The sequence below is a fragment of the Talpa occidentalis genome, unplaced genomic scaffold (genome assembly GCF_014898055.3).
Source record: "Talpa occidentalis isolate TD23 unplaced genomic scaffold, MPIMG_talOcc4v2.1 talOcc4.3, whole genome shotgun sequence".
Lineage (NCBI taxonomy): Eukaryota > Metazoa > Chordata > Mammalia > Eulipotyphla > Talpidae > Talpa > Talpa occidentalis.
In genome coordinates, this window is record NW_023603184.1 from 79,658,218 (window position 1) to 79,680,132 (window position 21,915).

Below are 21,915 nucleotides of genomic sequence, written 5' to 3' on the forward strand. Positions count from 1 at the left end.
AGAACTTAAGAGTTTAGTTTAGCACTAAGAATGTTCACTGAGTAAAGTAAAAATGATACAGTTTGATCTGGCATTCTTACAGAGAAAGTGAAAGTGTTATCCTGTAGGCTGTCATAGGATTAGAAGGAATCATATAAAATACGCGGCACAAAGCAGGGCACATGCTCAATACTCAGTAAATACTCTTATAATGTATCAAATACAATACTTTTAGGAGTTTCGTCATTGTGATAATTATTGTACAATTACATTTCTTCATCTGACTTTAAAAATGGAAAAATAACTTCATTTGCTTTCTTAGACTGGTTTGTACATGCAAAATTAAAACAAAACATTATCATTCTGAGAATGTAATAGATGTGTGTGAGAGAAAATTAAGATATAAATAAAAACATAATATACCAAGATGGGTAGTGGAACACACCCATGGATCTGTAATATTTCCATGATGATTTTAACAAAAGGTCAGTCAACTTAATTAACATGTACAAAAAATAGTATACCTACTATGTTCAATGGGTTATATAGTAATATTGTGACTAAGGATTGTGAATTAGTTTAGAGCAACATTAAAAGAAAAGAAATCCAACAGACAGGAAAGAAAATATCAGAATTCATCCACTGAAATAAGAATGAAAGCTCTGTTTCAACTGTAAGTGTGCCTACACACGTGTAGACTAGGTCATGGTGTATTTATAGTGTATCTTGGGGTGGGTCATGGTCAAAAATTTGAAAACACTGATGTATTAGAATCTTTGGGTTATATGAAGCCACATAAGATAATACTCAACTGTTTGTTTTCTATTATTGAAGTATGACTATATAGTTAAGTATAAAAAATCCTATGGACATTCAAAGAAAGGAGACCGTACATCTGTTTTAGAGATCAGGGAAAATGGTTGAGATGAGTCTTGGAAGATGGGGGTGGAATGAGCAATGATAAGATCAAAAGCTATGTATATACTAGTGAGGCTAGAATAATTGTGACTACCTAAATCTATGGTTCTTAACTGCCTGGGGTAGGGGGTTGGGTTTGGGAGTGCAGAAAGATGAAGTGAGGCAAAGAATAAAATGTGCTTTGAAAAAACATTATTACTAATTATTTTGCAATAAAGATTTCAGAAAGTATCACTTTGTGCAATTCCCTTGGGGATGGGGCTGTGCCCCCCACCCCAGATTAAAAATGATACACCCTAATCTCCTCTAACCTCTTTTGGATGACTTTATTTAATGGAGGAGTAAACTAAGGCTACAAGAGGTGATACTGCTCATCAGTGAGGTTGTTATTTATTTGGCAAAGGCAGGATAAGAGGAGAAGGTGAGATATGGGGAAATTTGGTTAGTTTAATTAATTAATTAGGTTGAAGTTTTTAGGAAGTTTGGTTAGTCAAGGCTTATGGGATAGATACAACCTCAGGCCAAACCTTCCAATTTCAGTGTGGTGTTCATCCCATTGTATCATCTAGCTGTGGCGGTTTCCATCTTACAAAGGTAACCATTTAGGAGAGGAGAGAAAGCTGGAAATGCTCACTAGTTAGAGCCAGCTAGTCACTCCCTGGAGTGCTACTTGCTGTCTGTCCTGCATTGCAGGAAGGATGAATCTGTGAAAGGCAGGCCTTCTGCCAGAGTCCCTTATGGGGTTCAGTATTACTTTGACCCTGCCATACACCAAATCATGACCATATACAACTATGGGAATACAGGACCTCAAAGGGTAACATTCTAAGGCAGTGCACATAAGCCACATTCTAAGTTCTCTCCTGATGTCAGTCCTAAGTCACATATATATTTCAGACTTTTAAAATAAGTGTCTGTTTAGAATAGCCTATTGGTCTATTAATGTCTTTTTTTTTTTTTTAAAGATTTATTTATTTATTTATACAAGCACTGGGTACAGTCAGAAGCGCGGGAGGGTGAATTCACCAGAGGGAGAGAATTCACCAGAGCCAGAGCGGGGAGCAGAACAGGCAGACTTGATGAAGTACACTGCTGAGGGGAGCAGCGGGCGGCAGGAAAGGTCTGCGCGCCATGTGGGACCCTCGCCATGCAGGTGGCTGGGGATCGAACCAGCGCTGCAGAGGCTGCGGGCAGCTTCGCAACCCAGCGCTCAACCGCTGTGCCAATGGGGAGGCCCTATTAATGTCTTGAGCTTTTTCCATTCATATTAATTTATCTAATTCGTTATGTCTTTCAACAGTACACATTTCTCATAAACTTGGAGGACACTTTATGAAAATCAAAGAGCATTTGTCCTCATTAATGTTTTCCCAGTTATAACCTTTGAGAACAATTTCTTAAGAGATGTTTTGGGAGTTATATTCCAGAACATATTATCTTCATGGTCTTCCCTCTGGTGGGATGGATAAATCATCTTGAGAGTGGCACTGAATTTTCCAGTTTCAGTAGAAAAGATAAACATTTCACTTACAGAAGCTGCAGGAGTAGACTTCAAGCAGATCCGAAGTTTAGGCGTGCCAGGGAAGGCGTGTCTGGGGGTGGTCACGGGGAAAAGACTAACTCTCACAGGACATACTGAGGAATGGGAGTGAGTTACCAGTCACTTGTGTCTCCTGAGCCTCCACAGCATTTGGGGGTGTGGGCAGTGGAAGGGTTAATAAATTTTTCCTGAGAATGCAAAGAGAGCCTCTTAAATATGGAATGAGAATCAACCTTTGTCAAGGGTATCACAGAGAGCTGAATCAAGGAAGCCTGCCTTTCCTACTGGGAGTGTTGCTAATTTCCACTCTGTGTGCTGTCTCTGTTTCAAAAACTGGAGGGTTCGCCCACCAATTGTCTTCTGGTCAGTTACATATACCACAGCCCCAGAAGGCAGCCAAGTGGCAACTGATCACAATATGATACGTGCTTTGCAAATGATAGGATGTATATGGCTGCTCTAAACAACTAGAAGGGTGGAAAGGGAGGCTTAGCATAAGAAGTATCACTGAAGTTGGGATTTTTCTGGGTGGAGGAATGGTATGCATGTGTTGTTGTGGGGAGTGGGAGAGGAATTTAAGGAAAAAATACTTAAGTCACAGAAGTGGATAAGTGCACAGGTGCATCCAGGAAATGGCAAAGAGAATCAGAATTCATGAGATGCTAGGTTAGGGTCTCTGAAGAACCTCATTTGCTACAAAGGAAATTTAATTCATCTTTCAGAAAGTCTACGAGACATGTTCATATTATTGTTATACTAAAGTGATTCTCTTCTTGGATGGTTTAGGCTTAGCAAGTAGGTGCATAAATTGAATATCAAAATGTCTAGAGGCAGCGAGACCAACCTGTTGCCTTCACAGGTTGCAAGGCCCCAGAAAATAAAGGCAAGAATTGGAAAGGTGGCAACAGAAACAAGTGTGAGGCATGAGGATTATTTCTATGGGATACAGTCTCTGATGTGAAACTAATGAGTCACTTAACTTACATGGCACAAGGAAAATAATTTACATTGCCATCACCACATGTGAAGATATTTCCCCATAATCTGGCCAGTCTTATGATATGCCTTTACTTTTATTCCTTTGGTCAAAGCAACTGCTCTCTCATGAATTTTTTGTATTTACATGTATTTGTTGTTACTGGCAAAATTAAAGTGTTTTGGGCCAACTTTAAAAAAAATCACAAGGAAAAGGAATAGGTTTAGGGAATGGTAGTGTCTGGAGAGAATGAGTTTATTTACTCTTACTAACACATTTATTTCATTTAATATATAGGTATCTTATAATTCAATATTGACCAATATATTAAGAGTTTTCTTTTTGCTACATTTCCCTTGCAGCAAGATTTTATACCTTTATATAAATGTAATATAAGTTTCTTGTGATCCTAACCTTCCTAGTATTTCTTCCTTAGTATATTTGCTTTATTGAAAATGAGACTGGAGCCGTAGGCTGAGCAGGGAGACAGGATGGAACATACATGTGATACAGCTATCCAATATTTGACTGCGGAGCTAAGGATCAAGACTATGCCAAGATCACAGGCCTAATGTATGTCATGCTAGATACTAACCAGAGCTTTCCACACACTGTTCTTAACCTCAAATTAAAGGTGAACTAGAAAGACTTCTGTGTGCCAAAACCATAGTTCAGGTTTTATTTTCCTTGCAACTTTTCTGGTTCTCTTAATACCTAAAGCCAAAACCCCTTCCCCGACCATGTCTGCTGTAGGGAAAGAACAACCCTGATGTAAGGTTTTGGCTCTTCATAGAAAAGAATATTTTGTTTAGAATTATCACTTGTGGGAAATCATTAAGTATACAAACACATTCCATTAATTTGATATCTTAAGCATTTGCTTTTTTTTTTTTTTAAACCATATCAAGGGCTAACAATGTGACCTTGTCATGAGAACTGGCCAAGACTAAAATATTTGCATTGAGGAGCTTCTAGGCTTTTCAGTTCATTTGTAACATGGAGCCTGATGGATGGTTTATGTAGCAGAATGACCTTTCAATTTTCTGAACTAAAAATAATTAAAATAATGGCAAGAGTGAACTTTTAAGGTTCACTACCATTAATGTCTTTTTTTGGTCCAAACTATAATAAAGACTCACTCCAAATAAAAACTCTGAAGGGAAGTTCTATAATAAAATTTGCAGAGTAGTTTAGAAAGCACAGTCCCCCCCCCCATTTAATTAATTGTGCGGAAATCCTCAATATCACTCATGGAAGTGGCTTATTATTATTATTGCCTATTGTTATTATTTCCTTTCCTATATCCTCCATTTTCTTCCACAGATATGCAAACTGAAGTTACCTAGAGAGCTATGGGAACCATCATAAACTGATAGTCTGCCTTTAGTTCTTATAAATTAGACTTTATTAGTCTTGGCACAATTGGTGTTTTAGGTTGGGCAATTATTTGCTGTAGGAGACTGTGTATTGTAGGCAGTTTAGCAGCATCCTGGGCCTCTACTGACTAGATGCCAATAGTACCCTCCCTCAATAGTTGTAGCAATCAACAATGACCCTGGACATTACCAAATAGCCTCTGGAGGTGGAGGGCAAGGCCCTCATGAGTGACAACCAAATGCCAAGATGCCAAGTCACCTGGAAGTGATAATTAACTTCATTCCCACAGACACCATCAGCACCTGATACCTGCTCTGCTTATGGGACAGTTGCTAGTTGCATCTTCACTCATCAGTTGGGATGTTTCCAGCAAGAAGACTATGGGCAATACACTAAAAATTGTTAAGGGTTATTTACTCCAGAATAATGGATTCACTCTGATTAAGGAGGACCTCTTGGTCAGCTATGGCTTACTCTCTGATGAGACTCAGGTCATGACCCATATTAAAAAGCTGTGGTGGTCAATGGTGCTGTCCACCAAGTATTTCTGCTCTCCCCCATTCTGCACTTAAAGCAGGACTACACTTTCTGGCCTCTACTTATCACTGTGCACTGCTGTGCAAAAAGTGCTGACCACCCACCGAGTTGAGTGGAGCTCTAGGCCACATTTGGTCTAGAGCACTCAATTGTTGAGGGGTGAATCTCCTGGCTTTCTCTTCACCTGGCATGGGAACTGACAGCATTTGAAATGCTGGTTGCTTGAGTCTCCCTATCAACTTGGGCCCTCAGCCACCTGAATGAGTAATGAGTTGAATACGCCATTGCCTAGTTGCAAAGACATTGCACAAGTAAGAAATAAATCTTACATGCTTTAAGCCATCGAGAGTTAAAATCATCTGTTAGCTTAGCATAACACAACTTATTCTGACTGATGGAGGAGCTGAAAGATAATCAAATAACTGAAAAACAGATTTATTATAAATCAAGTTACATACATTAAAACTGAGAATATCATATAAAAGCACCTACAGTCTCCTTAAATCTCTGGGGTATGTCCAGCAAATTTCTCTATTTTCATCGACTAATTCTTTAGTATTTGGAAATCATATCATTGTTTATTTGTACATACCTTATAAGGTATGTAAACTGTATCATTTTATTATGCCAAATTCATTATTTCATCCATTCAAATAATGCTTATTGAATACTAAGTATATGTCAAATGTTATTTGGAATTCTTTCCCACTTCATACTGTTTTTGAAACCTTGTGATGAAAACATGGAAGAAAAAGAGGGAATATACTCTAACATCTAAGGGGGAGATATTTAGGGCATGGATTTCAGTTTTTCTTTAAACTTCCTATTTGCAAGATTATCAGAGAAAATGGAAATTATTTCATAGGAATGGCCAGGAATTTCCCACCATTAGCACCTCCTGCTTTCTCACCTACAAAACAGGTAGAAATGTTGTGGACATCCATGTGGAGTGGTGGCTGAGCACTGGCAGTGTTGGTAGACTGACAAGGCTTGAATTGGGGCATCATACCTGGATGATGGGTGATTTCAGGCAAATGGCTTAACCTCTGCCTTGCTTTTCTAAGCTATAAAATGGTAATCATAATTATGCCCAATTCGCAGGGCTGTGTGAAAGGTTAATAAGGCAATGCATAAATGCATAAAGGGCTTAGAACAATACCTGGTACATGCTAAATGCTCAGGAAACATTAATTTTAACATTTTTAAGAAGTGTCTTTCATAAGTGATGACTATGGTGTTCGATGGCAAGTTCCAAATGTCACAGAACATGTCTGCTTTGTCACTATTTTGTTTTTAATGTCTAGCTTGGTGCTTGGCACAGAGCAGATAGTTAAAAACATTATTGAACAAATACAGAAGTAAGTAGGGATGATGAGACCAATTCCCAGTTCTACCTTGTCACTGTTACTGCCCCCTGCACCCACTGTGAAATGGAGAATGTGGGACAGTCAATGTCCGAAATCTCTGTGTCTTTTGTAAAACTGAAGGATGATACAAATGTGTTAAAAATCTGAATCAATTATATCACACTTTTGAGAAAAAGGATTATAAGAACCTTATAACATAATTTGAGCATAATCAATCTACTGGAAAATAATCAACAGTATGGAGACTCTTCTACATATTTATTTATCATAGCATGTTCTATTTTGAAAAGGCACTTAATGATGATATTTTGTTTCCTCAAAAAGGGAAGTAAGTCTTATTGGCACTAATGTCATCACTCAGAGATATAACAGTTTCCTAGGAGCTCTGAGGAGAGGGATGGATAAAGAGTAGTGGTCCTCAAGTGATACATTCAACTTTTCTTGGCTAAATCTATGAAGGCTTTTATGTGAAGGACAAATGCATGACTTACAGGTACACTAATCAAAACCACTGATGTCTTAAATCTCAGAACTCTATAAAATGGGGCAATAATTCCTACTCCATTGGGATTATCATGAACGTCACATGGAATTACCTGGCAAAGCACCAGGGATGAAGCAAATTTTTCAATAAATAGCAGCAATTAAATAGCATGGGACCTTCCTTACAGATGTGTGTTGCAGTGATTCTTCTGGCTGGTATTATCCAGTATATAAGCTGCATGACATGGGCATTAGATATGCTAATGTAGCACCTAGAAAAGACAACAGGAAAAGAAATATATACCTTCTTATTACCCCTTTTTGTAGAGTGCTGGATGTTAGTTGGGGAAAAGAATAATGTTTAAACCTAGAGAAACAGCTGGGTTAGAAAACAAGAAAATGGAAAGGTAGGACAGCATAGTGGTTATAACTACTACCTAGCTGGCTGACCTTACATAATTTCTTTGTGTGTCAGTTTTTCATACCTAAGAAAAGTTGAGATAGGAAACTGAATGAGGCTGTTACGAAGCACGAAAGAATTAATATTTGTAATAGCTGAGAACAATGTCTCGGTATAGTCAGCGATGTGTAATTGATAAGAATGTGATAAGAATGGCCAGAGTTAACACAGAGTAGCCTGTTAGAAAACCTTGGGAATAAAGAAGGCCACTTGGGCATAGTGGCCTTCTGTCGCACAACTGGAAAGCTAGCAAGCTTATTTATGTTTTAACAACCTGGGCTTCCCCAACATGAGAGGGGAAGTGTAGCCACAATGAGAGTTGATGCACATTAGAAATGACAGCAATGGACCAGAGCTAAGACTGAAAGCAGCCCCAGTTGAGACTGGGAGTAACAGGAATGTGTACATAAATAATATGATGCCTCTTGCTAGAGGCTTCCACAGAAGTCCTTAATTATTTCAGTGTCCTCTTAATAATGTAAGTATCACCCCAAGGCAGAGTTACTTGAAGGGGGAGACTCAGTTTTGTTCACCATGGAATCCCCCTTCCACAAATGTTCAGTAAGTGCATGTTGAAGTGAAGATTAAATGAGTAATAAGATTGGAGTTGTAATTACTGAGCATTGGACCCCCTCCTGCAGCCACCTCAGTCCATGGCGCCTCACTATATTAAAAAGCTTCATGTTAATGTATGGGAGGGGCGATTATGGTCTCCCCATGTGAACATGGCCCTTGAGTAGAATACTGTAAGTCTTCTTTGTAGTGGTGGCCTAAAGCAACCCAAACTAAAACTGACTAAGAAGCCTTCTGCTTAGGGGTTTCCTCCAGTCTCTTTTCTCAGTTCATCCACAAACACTTCCAAGCTGGCACAAACAATACTGAGCTCACCAGCTTTGCAAATGAACTTTCTTACTCTCTAGGCATTCATCTACCAAATTCTCCCCTGCGTTTTCCTCTCTCTTATCCAGTCCTCTCACTAATTTCACTAATCTCTCAGCCACCACCTCCATATCACTGCAAGATAAACCTTCCTAAGGTATTTTTTCTTGACCTGTTCAAGATCTAGGCTCTTTATTGCTTACTTCTACCGAAGATGCTTTGGTTATCAAGACCCTTCATCCGTTGATCCTTCTCAAGCTGTGTAAGGTGCATTTAATTATTTATTAAGGTTTACATGCAGAATCTCCTGTTCTATTTATATTAGCAACCCCACTGAAGTTGTTCTCTCATTTAAATACAATCTCTAAAATGTTTGCTTCTATATGCTTTGCCGATGTTTCCCTTTTGGAATATCCTAATCCTTTGGCTGTTCAAGTATTAGCTCTTTAATTAACATTCTACTCTAAGCCACATGTGTCAGTGTTAATATACAATTATATTATCTCGTGATTCACTCTCTCCTGCACTTATGCACAAGTGTTCCTTCCCAAGAAAACTATAAATTATATGAGGGCAGGGAGTTTATATTATTTTTTACTACCCCTTTGATGCAACAAATAGTCACTGAGTCCTTGTATTATACCTGGCAGGGTACTAGGCTCTGTAGGACAGTGATGAACCATAGTTCTTGTTCATAATATGTGTGCATGAGTGTGTGTGCAAGTGATATTAAAAATTACATATAATTATTTAATTAGAAACTCAGGTACGCACCATGAGGTAAAAGCATGGGGTGTCTTAAGATCATGACAAAGCTACATATTGAGAAAAAAAAAGCCTCTGAGTTAAGATAAAGTACAAACAAACAGGCAAATGTCCAGGGTCCTAAAGAAAGCTGGCTCCTCAGAGGAATTGAAAAAAAAGGTTGATATTTGTGAACACAAAGGACAGGAGGTGAGTCCCATCAGATGAGGCTCCTGAAGTACATGCTGAGTATAGTTCCCAGCATCGTACCAGAATCAAGATGTTCCTAGCAAGTGAGGCTAAACTCGAAATGGTCCTTGAGAGTCATAACGCATGATGGCTGAGGTCATTTCTAAAATTTTGTTGTCTGTATAATTGGAATTTTCTTTTTTTAAAAAAAGATTTATTTTTACTTGTTTATGTACATAAGAACTGGGGTGTAGGCCAGAGATGCAGGGAGTGAGAGGGTTTAGAGACAGAGTGGGGAGCAGAACAGGCAGATCTACTGAAATACACTGCTGAGGGGAGCAGTGGGCGAGACAGGAGAGGTCTGCTGCACCATGTGGGTAGCTCCCTGGCCAGGGCTCGAACTTCTGCTGCAGTGGCTGGCTATAGCTTGATAGTGCTGAGACTCAACCCCTTGTACCACCAGAGAGGCCCCCTATTTGGAATTTCCAAGAAAAAAAATCCTGACCGCCCAAAGTTTAAACAACTTATGTGCTATGAAAGGAGTCAGGATGCTCAGGTTACTGATCTAAACATGCCCCATGAGGACGCAAAGTAAAAGAAATGACTCTGAAAATGTTCCACGTGATGTTAAGTATGAGAAGACCAGCTTCAGATTTTTGTTTGTTTTCTCAAGTTTAATAAAAAAGGCATGGGTAAATGACACTATGATATAGATTGTGGTCTATTTCTCATTATAAGTTTGATGCCAAAATACTTTACACAGGCCACCTAACAGATGGTAATGTATTTCAGCCATTACCAATGTGAGAAGGATTCAAACCAGTGACCCCAGAGGTGAGAGGTTGTCTATCCAATTACAAATCTCCACTTTCCTTAAGTGTTAAAGATGCCTAGAGCAATATATTTTATTTACATCAAGATGCATTGTATAAAGTATATTTGATAAAAGAGATGACTTCACGTTCTCAACTTAAATCAAAGAATGCTTACTTAAGTATTTTTTTTTTAATTGAATCACACTTTAATGCCATCGTATAATCTTTTGGTTAACAGTGCTCATCTTGATGATTCTAACAAAGAGACATGGAAATTAATACTTAAGTTGTAGAGCTTATGTCATCTATAAAAATACACATTAGAAAACTCAAAAGTGTTACCTGGGACATCTGTGAAGGTTTCTCCAAGGACAGATACATGGAAATTGAGTCCTAAGTCCTTCAGATGCATTAATACCTTAAAAAAACTCTCTGGATCTTTATCGTGTTCCCTGGAAATAAATATAAAAATTATAATTTGTGACACCTTAGGGTATGTGTTAGGAAAAGCGTTTTTACTTCTCACAGCATCAATTCCTTTCTTGGTCTATCGTTAGTGTGAGGAGGCTCCGGAGTCCAAGTAGACATCTTCCCCTATAGTCTTACATTGTAGCATCAGCACCATGTGATTTCAGGAATAGAACTTCTCTCCTAGTGAAGTCTTAAGGCTCTGCAGTCTTTTATTAAAAGAGAAATCTATCATATTTTTCACATTTTTTGGTTAGACTGTAGAAAGTCTCGCATATTTTCCTTTCTCCTCACGTGGTTAATTTTCCACTTAACTCACGTTTTTAACAAAAGAAAACACTAGCCTTCAAAGGATGATTCTCTACTGATCATGAGAATGTACCAAAGATGCTTTTCATTTCCATGAGTTTGAATACCTTCCGCTCACATTTACCAGGGCTCTTTGAGCACACAAGGAACACACAATTTAGGGAGTGAGATTACAGACTCTCTCACTAATCTCTCATTTTAAATAATTGAATGGAGAATTATAAATACATCAAAAGGGGGTAGGCCTGAGTCTAAGTCTGCTGAGTATTAACGTAGGGGTGGAGGTTAGTCAACATATAAAAGAATAGTAATAAAGATAATTCTTTCATTTAGTAGAGGCTTTGAAAAAACACAGATTATTTTTGTTTGTTTAGCTTGTCAGTCTTTTCTGTAATGACAGAATGAGAGGCTAAAGGACAGTAAAATAAAAAAAAAAAATAACCAATTCAAGAAACCACATTAAAATGGAATGAGTTATTTTTTACATTCTAAGGTGTGAACATTTCAGTATTTTTTGCATTTAATTACACTGTTTTAAATTATCTTATTTCAGACAGATGTGGGCCAGATGTCTTCAAAATATTTGTCTTTTTATTTATAATTCAGAATTTTAACTTATTTTTATATTACAGAGAAATAGTTATATATCAGCAATTGAATTTCTCATTTACTAACTAATTATGTAAAATAAATCTGTAAATTGATCAAACTGCTATATGAAATATGAAAATTACATCATTCAGGAAATCTCATGAAAAATGACATCTGCAACCCTAAATGTGTTAATTCACAATTCAGTCAATATTTTCAGTATCAAGAATTAAAACAAATGCATCTTCTGATTCACATTTTCAAACAGCATTTATAATCTTATGGAATTATAAGATCTTATAGAATTAGAGTTGTATAACAATTTTAAGCTTGATCTCTCTCAGTTTCATTTACTTCAAATAATAAAGAAGGCAATGGGAAAATGCTCATCGCTTTTTAAGATGATGCACATTACATGCATGTACCATTGGGAAGATCTGGATAGTACTCATATACAGTTCCGCTGTGGGCAGGAACAAAGACTCAACACAGTTTGAAAGTAAAGAATACGCCATATGCTATCTTTAACCATATCAATCAAAGAGCTGCCACCTAATCTGTAATATGTTCTTTTAGTGTGATTCTCTTGGAAATACTTAGATGAAAAGAATGGAAACAATATAATATATCTTAAAGAGGGAGTAACACTTTAGGGAAATCTAGCCACTGAGTTCTCTAAATTTTTCATTTTGTGTTCCAAAAATTTTAGCTGTGGATCTTTAAAAGAATATCTATTGTAAATAATTTCTGCTGGGGTTTTTTGTTTATTTTGTATTAAACTAAAAGTACACATGGATTGGGGTTGGAAGGCGGTTAAATCGGGTAGAAGCTGCAGTTCTTAAAATATTTCAGTGTGAGTATTTTCAAAACAGCAAGCTTTATGAATCTATATTTTCAGTGTTCCTATATAAGATAAATGCATTGCAATCCTACTGTATTCTTTAGGTATTTTTTATAGTTGGACAAAAGCTTTCATATTCAATAGTCACTTTGCATAGAACACAAAAGAGATTTGTATGAATCCCCTCTCTTTTTGTTTAAACTATAATATATGGATGAATGTAAGGTGAGATTTTTTCTTCCTCCAAATTATGCTTCAAAATAAGAGGCATTTTATACCAGAGTCCTTATAAATGATCTTATAATATCAGAACTTTCTTAATTACTTTATTTTGAACAAAATACAGTTTAGGGAAGTTGTATTAACCTGAAACATTTTGGATGGCTTTAGCAGTCATTCACTTGATGGCACTATCAAAAATGGAAGCAAATGAATTTAATACCAAGTTAGTGACTATTTTAAGAGGCTGCAATTTGAAATGCTGGATGTTGTTGAAAACAAGTATCTTAAAGATGACTAAAAAAGAGTAAGTGGCTAATGGAGACGGTAAAGTAGGTTTCTAGAGTTGGTAAAAGATTTCCAATGATGGCATCATGCATTGTTTCACAAGTCTTGCATTGCAAAGCATTTGGAGTGAATTTCAGGTGAAAGGTGGTGGAAATATCCCAACTGCTTGAAAAGGTGGTATCTTTCTGATGTCAAGGATGCATGGGAGGGGGATTTGGGCTAAAACTGCTTCATGAAATAGGGGTGGGAAATAGAGTAACACTTTTAAAAATATTCTATGTGCTTTGAAGTATTATTTATCTAAATTTAATAGATTACTTATTACAAGTAGACATTGGACTATGTCATGTGTCCCTCAAAGCACACATAGTCAATCTTGCCAAATTTTTTTCTTGGTTTTCTCTTTAGAAAAATGAGAAATTGCCTAACATGTAGCCAATCATTAAAGATGTGCACAAATATTTAGTCACAGCCATATATTAAGGAATAGGTGATACTTGGCGGCAGAGCTTAATATATTTTTGTCAAGCAAGAAAGTCAGTCTAGCTATCCAATGGGTCATCCATGGGTCATATCCCAGCACCCATGATATTAATGAATACATTTAGCAGAACATATGAATCTGTCTTAATATCCTTTCTAAGAAATCTAATGTGAAGCTCGCGTACTTATGACTTTAGCACAAAGCATTAACTATAGGCTGGGGGATTTATAATTGAGTGCCCCTTTCTGCCAACACTATCAAAATTAAACTCACACTTAATAATATATTCAATTCTCTACAATCACACTTGTAGAATTATGGGATTCTAAACACTCTTCTCCTCTCATCCATTGCTGGTACAGATGTAAATTGAAATAATATTTTAAAGGGCAATTTGGTAATGTACATAATAAACCTTAAAATGTACATAATTTGGTCCCAGTAATTCCAATTTAGTAAAGTTACCTTATAAAATAATGAAAAAGGTGCACAGAAATTCAGCTAGAGTACGTTCATAATAGCATTGTTGATAATGGCAACCATTTGTAAACAACCTAATGGGATAATAAGGAAATATATTTGACACATACACATGATCAAATATCCAGCCATTAAAAATAATGTGGATGTGTATTTCGTAAATGGAGAAATATCCAAGAAAAACCGTTATGTAAAAGGGAGGTGCCAGAGTAATATGTATTATATGATCTGTTTTTGTAAAACAAAGACGTATGTGCCTAGGAAAAAGTTTGGGATGAACTCTATTAAATATTAACAGGGTTCATCTGTAGGGAGTACATTATAAATCTTTTTTCACCATTTTCCATGGTCTTTTTATTAATTTTTTGATATAAATCATTTTAATGATCTTAAGGAATCACTCCTCCAATATCCTGATTAAATTTGTATTTATGGGAATTTAGCTTAACTGTAACAACTTTAGTATTTACAGCAGCCTAATTTCTCATTTCCTGTAACCCTCTACGTTTGACAGCTGCCCACCAAGTAAATTTGATTCATCGCAAAAGATCTAGAAGATGAGTCAGAGTCTAAGCATCTCCACAATTCCCATACTTCTGAGTAGGTAAGAAACAGTCTGGCTGAGAACCTACTCCTCTGAAGACCGACTGTGGCAGAAGAGACCAGCACAGAAATATTTCAGGCTTACTAGAAGCAGCAGACATAGCAAGAACAGCTTTTATTCCCAAATATTATTCAGAACATTTGAAAAGCATAAACTGTTTCCATGTGTTTTTTCTTCCTATATCTGTTCTCTCTCTGTTGCCTTTCCCATTTAGTTTTTTAGAGCTAAATTTCTTCTTATTCCTCACTTAACATTCATCCAGTAAATATTTATTGAGGATTGCTAAGCACTCCATACTTGTCACTTATACGAAACTGCTACCCTTTCTCATTTCCCTACATAACTTTACACTTATTGAATGCAATCTCTTTGATCTAGTTCCTTGTCTCATCTGGGCAGAAGCCTGGCTCTTCACTGATGCTACAGCTTTCCCAGTAGTGCGTCACTCATTGACAGCCCCACAGGGGAAAAATAAACGATGTCTGTGTTGTTCCCTACTAATACCAAATACGCGGTGTCTAACCAAGTTGTGGTAGACACCACTTGTCACAAGTGGTCTTATTTCCCTGTAGGCAGAGAAAAAAAGACTCTTTCTTCTTCCCGTTATAGTAAGGGAGAGACCACGGGACTAGTTCTAGCCAATGGATTGCAAGCAGTTGATGTATGTCACTTCCAGGCAGAATCAACTAAAAGAAGTTCTGGATAGCACTATTTCTGCTGCAGGGAGTCTTTTGAGGTCTTGTGTTAAGTTTGTTCGGTTGAAAGAATGAAGCAATTGCCATATGGAGGAGAGGTGCCCTATAAAGCTACTTACACATGTAGCAGACTTCGAGGTGAATGGGAGAAGTAAATTTCTGCTGTGTTAAGCAACAGAGATTTGGATAAGGCAGGGGGTTTGGGAGAGGGGTGGTCTTTATTATTGCAGCATAATGTGGCCAGTGCTGATGAAGGCATTATCTGTGGCAGAAAATTAACTTCTCTAAAAATATTTGTTGAATAAATGAAGGTGTGGGGAAAAATGAATTACATTTATAGTGTTCCTGCTATGTTCAGGATCCCATGCCGGGCACCTGATCATAATCTCACTTAAGCCTCTCAATCTTGTGGTCATACAAGCATAATTATCCCCTCACCTAAGATCACACACAGGAGATTGAGTCTGCATTTGAAATCATGTCTCATCACTCCAATCTTATATTCTGTCATCTATATAGTCTACGACTCTTAAAAATTTCCTTCTTTGTACAGATAAGAAGAAGAAAAAGAATTGGCACCTTTAGTCTGTGGTTTCATTTCCAGACCGTCGAGCTATGGACATTCTTTAGATTCTTGTTACTTGATGTTAAAAATCCACTGGCTAAGAGATAGCAATAAGATACCTCCAACACCCCACCCTTGTTTCAAGTTTCACCTGAGGCCCTGCTCATTTCATCTTTACTTCCTCATTATGAAGTAACACTTATTCCAAATTCAAGGATGTGTTCCTTATTCAAAAACATAAAACTTCTATTTGCATCTGTGTTAATTACGATCATTTACCTTTCTACTATCTGTTCTAGGGCCATAAATTCTTTGCTTCTTTCTACAGGCCTGACATATCAATGATCAGTTCTAGTTTCCCTCCACATGTGCTACTCCTACTTCTTAAATGGTGGTCTGAATAGAATTTAGCCAGTACTCTTAGCCATCCTCTTCTCAATTCCTCTCTCCCTTCCTCCTATTTCCTGCCCTCGCCCTTATTCTACCAATGCCTCTCTCTAGGTCTACTAGCCCTCCTCACCATCATGTACTTACAGTTGACTAAGAGTAAGATGGTCCATCGTGACTTTCTCTAAACATTACTCAGACTGCATTCTGCCTTTTAGTTTTATTTTTAGGGGGAAAATTGAAGATACAGTTCAGAGAGAGGTTGTTCTGCCACTGCCTAGCGGTGTGACTAGAGACAGCTGCGTCACATAGCCCCACAAGGTGTCAGTTTCTTCATCCTTAAAATGGGGTGGTAATACTACTTAAATTTAAATAAATTTGTTATTAGGAATGAAAGAAATGCCTGGTACACAGTAAACTCTCATTCTCTTCATATTTGGTATTTGTGGCATTTTAAACTTTTATAACTTTAAACCAATTTATTTATTCTCCTTTCTACCACCAACACATTCAAGATGCTGAGATATTTTGTGTTCATTGCCTTAGGAAAAGCATGGATCAGGGACAAAGCTTCTCCAAAAAAAAAAAGAGGGCTATCATCTTGGTTGAATACAGACATAGAAACAGTGAGGACTTCAGAGACCATAGTGTTCACCCTCCCACCCTGTGTCATTGTTCCACCCCTAGACCAGAAACTAGAAAGACTGATGGATGAGAATTGAAGGGAATGGACATGTGAGTTTCCAGAAGTCAGGCACTATGTTTCCTGGGTTAGAGGCCTGGGTTAGAGGCCAGGAAAGGAGCAGGACTCCAGAGAATGAATGAGTGTCTGAGTGAGTGTGTGTATCCCCAACAGACAGTACAGGGGACGTTTGTGAGAGATTCTTGAGCTGTGGCAGCACAACAGTGGAACCATAGTTTTTGTATCATGGAAAAAAATCATAGCAGCTGGCAGACAGATAGAAGCTAAGGGATCTCTTAGCAGTAGCCTGTAAGGAATGGGGACCAGGAAAATGGAAGACAGAATCTTGAACTGCCTGAGCTTTCTATCATCATATTGAAATGGGCCATTGCACAGAAATTAAGTTCCAGAAAAATAAAATTCTAATTTATGCATATCAGGGTTTCATGCCATCTGCACATTCATATTCACATCTCTCCTTTTATTAAGAGAGAAGGAGATGTCTGTCTTTCAAAATTGAGTCTATTAGAGCTCTAGATGTTCTACCTTGCCTCTTTTGGGGAGATCTGTGCTTTCATATTCAGTTTCCTTTCTAAAGTTTGCAATCCTAGTTCTACTCCACAATTTCTCCATTAATGTCTTTGACACTTTTAAGTTATCTCTTTTACCTGACAACATTTATTAACAACAATAGTTCTAATAATGTACTCATTCTAGGTGACTTTTCACAGATCCTTTCATCTTAGAAAATTAGCTGTATCTCTTTTCTTATCCTCCATGATGTCCCTACAACTTTGCTCCCTTTCCTTCCATTCTCTTGGATGAAAGCCCTCTCTATCAACCCCAATTCCTGCCACTGCCCCCAGTTGTTCTCCTGATTCTTAGGTTTTCTACTTTTAACACTACCAACCAGCCTCTTTAGAAAAGACCCTTGCTTGGTTTCCATATAATGTAGTTAGACTACAACCTAATGACCTTCTCCCCAATTAAATCTTCCCCATCCAGAAGGCCACCCAGTGAAAACCATACTCAAAAAATCATTTTTCCCACTAGGTCTCACAACATGATTTCCATTTAAATCTCCTCACTGCTAAAAGCTTAGACCCCCCAGGTTGTTTTTCTTCAACAATGATTTCCACTCTTTCTGGATATTGTACACAGTAATTTCATTCAGCTGTCTAGGTTGCCAATGAGCTCTCTTTCTTTGCAACTCTGGCCAGGAAGCCCATAGACACCATGCCTCAAAAAACTGGTGTCTTAATTTAGATGAATTGGGTCTTCCCCACCCTTGGGATGTTACTTAAGAGGCAGCCATTCCACACATGTTTAAATCATCAAAATTATTTCCTCTCAGACCTGGGAGTTCCAATGGAACTAAACTCTTTCTGTCCCCAATTTATTAAGTCTCTCTCTGTTTCATTTAATAAAGTTTCTTCCTGTTGAATGTTGTGAACAGGGCTGTAAGTTAAAACTGAGTAATCGCTTAGCCTTTCTTTCGGGTTATGTAACATTTCCTTCCGAGAGATATATAGCAAATACATTCAAAACTGTTTGTAAGTTATCCTGAGAGCTACCTCTGAAATACACCTCCTATATTTAGAAACTTCTCCCAGGATTTGTTCTAGGAAACTCTGATGAGCCTAAGGTAGGAAGATGTAAGATTCTTGTTTCCTGCTTTACCCGGGCTGCCAGGAAGCTTACAGTCAGGTGTTAAGAATGCTCCAGCTTAGCAACTATCAGTTGGAAATAACAGTATGAAAAATATTAACAGAAATAAAAAAAATCAGTGGATGGGCTCAATAATCTTGAGATCAAAATAATTTACTTAATGTGAGCAACAGAGAGAAAATAGACCAAAAAATTAAAAATTAAGAAAAGAACTGACTCTCAAGGACTTATGGGACAAGATCAGAATTCCAGAAAAAGAATCTATTATTTCTTAAAACTGCATGTGAATTCACAATGATTTCAATACAAATTTCAATTGTAAAAGATATGTGCCCATTGTAAAAAAATACACATAATCCATAAATATATGAAGCAATAGAAACTCCTGTTCTTTTTAACTCCTAATTCTACTCTTCAGATGTAGTCACAACTAACAACTGTTGCTGCAATTCCGGAGCTACTTCTATGTATATACAAACATGTATTTGTGTGAGTATATTTTAACAAATGCATTCCTTATTTTATAAATATAGGATCAATTTTAGTCATTCTGTACTTTTCGTATCCACTAGCTACCTAGAAGACATCTACCAAACCAGAGCATATAGGTATTTCCTTTAAAATGGTTAGATAATATCTCATATTTTAAAGGTAATTTGTATTACTAATGGACATTTGTTTTCAACGTTTGGAAGTTTCAAACAATGTAAAAAGCAACAGTGAGTTCTCTTTATAACATTCAAATTATTCTTTTGTAAATTTACTAATACACTCTCCCTTTTCCTCCTATGTTGCAAATGTACTGCCATTCTAAATCTCCAGGCAATGACCTTTGTCCTTTCTCCCCCTGCATAAAACTTGGAACTATCCTACTTTTGAAGTTTTATGTACTCACTTGTGCTATGTTGTGAGTTCCATGAGGGCAGAGTTCATGCCTTTGTTTCCCCTATCTAGCAAAAGTCCCATAAAGTTGTTAAACTGAATTGATTCTAAATCTAGATCATTATCTGTGACTCTATTTTTTTTCATTTTCTCTTACTGTAAATGGTTATTTTACTTTTGATATAATTAGGTGAACATACAGAAATTAACCTGGTTCTTCCAATGACTACTCATCTATAATACTCACAAACTAATGTGCTGCCCCCATCAATCACAGCACTGATTACCAAGAACCTCTCTGGTATTGTTATGTCCTTACCCTGATATTCCAACATCTCCAGTCTGACAAATTTTATAATGCAAGAAAACTGCTTCCAAACTTGTCATGTGAATCAATTTATTAGCAATCTCGCCATCTATTCCTATATAAAACACTTAAGAATTGCCTAAAAATTTCCATCTTTATAGTACAATATTATCACTTCATACCTTGACGACAACACCACTCAGCTTTAGACTCTCCCTCTTCAATTCTGCTTTCAAAAAACAATTACATTAACCTCTTCAACATCATTTTCTTTAGCTATCTAGTCCCTGAAATGTTCACTAAATATTATAGAAATCATTAACTTGAAATTAAGTGACCCTATCCAACATTCAAATATTTCCATCAACCAGTTACCCCTACTGTTCTGACAGATGAGTGCTGGCATTCATATTATTTCTTCTCTGCTGTTTTCAACCCAGACCTCTTCTGCTTACAATTCTTGAGTCTGAAACACCTTTTCCATCTCTCTACCAATTCTTATTCATTGCCTCTTTTATTGACTTTAAATGTTTCTAGTAGTCATCCCTGTGAAATTCCCTGAATCACTTTTGAATTAAAAATCATAAGCTACCAATGATTTTATGTGTTTTTTTATATTATTTCAAATTTATTTACATTTTATTCTGTTACATTTTGCCTGACAGTCCCACAACATTAGAGAAACTCTTTCACACCAAAAGTTGGCATTCACTCAAAATAGGACTTTAGAATGAATGAACGGTGGTTCATCCTGGCTGAACAGAGAAAGTTATATTTTTAACCTATGGTAACACAGGTCTATAAAATGACATAAAAGATCTTTTTTTTTTTTTTTTTTTTTAGTGGAGAATTAAACATGGTCTGGATTATTAGATGGCTTTCATCAAAACAGATTTAAATTCCTAAAAACAGGTTTTCTTACTTGATTGTGGACATTTTGCCACATATAGAAATGGCAAGGTCTTCACATATGGGAAAGAATCCTATTTTGAAGAGAAAAATCCACTCTGACACTTATTTCTGATTTACAAAGTTTAAATTAGAAATGGACAGAGTGATACTCCAAGGGGGAGAAAATGCTAAAACTCCATTCATTCTAAATATTATGTCTTGTTTCTAGACCCAAATGAGACTGCTGTGTTTTTTGGCTGACACAGAGATCTCCCAGAAGAGACAGTCTCCCTTAGTCAGCAGCAACAGCTAAGCATACCAGATTGTCATGGCAATGACTGTGAGAAAGGAGGAACACAATATGGAATGTCTGTTTTATAAAGACCTGCTCAAAGTGATGTGTTCTTGTTGCTACATATGTTGCATATTTTCATTTTATAAACAGTATTAATTATGTATCTCCTCTCTTCTCTTATATTCTTATAATAGGAGTAAATCTGTATTATTCTACTTGGTTCTTTTTATAATACTATAAAAAAAAGTTCAGCTCAAACCTCATACTCCAGTCTTTCATTATTATTTAAAGTTAAGAATTTGATCATATTAGGTATCAAAGATAGACTAATTATTCATATGAAAAGTATAAAAGATTCTAAGTATTGTAATATATCATACACAATAAATTAACAATACCACTTAAGAAAATGTATTCCAGAATGGGAAACCTTATGAACCAAAGTCCTTTTTTTAAAAAATGTTTTATTGAGGTAACACTGGCTTAAAACACTGTACGTAATTTAGAGGAATATGTTCATACTGTTTCAGATTTTTGTTATCATACCAAACCCACACCAAAGCAACCACAGTCCTTTACCTTAGATGCACTTCTCTCAGCCATTCCTTGCTTCCACCCCCATCCTCCCTAGCCTCTAGCAGACTTGACCTCGCAATTATACTTCTAGGGCTTATTTTTGTCAGGTTTAGTTTTGTCAATCCCTTTGCATGTTTGTTTGTTTCCTCTATATTCCACTTACAAATTAAACTACTCATTATTGTCTATCTCTTTAGAATCACTTAACAGCATAATTACCTTCAGCTCCATCCATATTAATGGGAAGAGTTCACTTTTTTAATAGCTGAGTAGTATTCTATTCTGCATATATACCATAGCTTCTTAATCTACTGTTCTGTGAATGGGCATTTAGGTTGTTTACATAACTTGGCTATTCTTAATATTTTTTTTTTGCTGTATCCACTAAATTCTGGGAGATCATGTTTTCATTTTCATTT

General features: G+C 36.7%; 1 protein-coding gene across 10 annotated transcripts in view; it reads right to left on the bottom strand.

Moving 5' to 3' along the window:
* GTDC1 (glycosyltransferase like domain containing 1) overlaps positions 1 to 21,915 on the bottom strand; it is a 352,060-nt gene that overhangs the window by 16,069 nt on the left and 314,076 nt on the right. For all 10 annotated transcript variants that reach the window (XM_054699714.1, XM_054699706.1, XM_054699707.1 and 7 more), the window contains one exon: positions 10,607 to 10,716. In XM_054699714.1, coding sequence (XP_054555689.1) covers positions 10,607 to 10,716 — 110 coding nt within the window. The remainder of the gene's footprint in view (positions 1 to 10,606; positions 10,717 to 21,915) is intronic.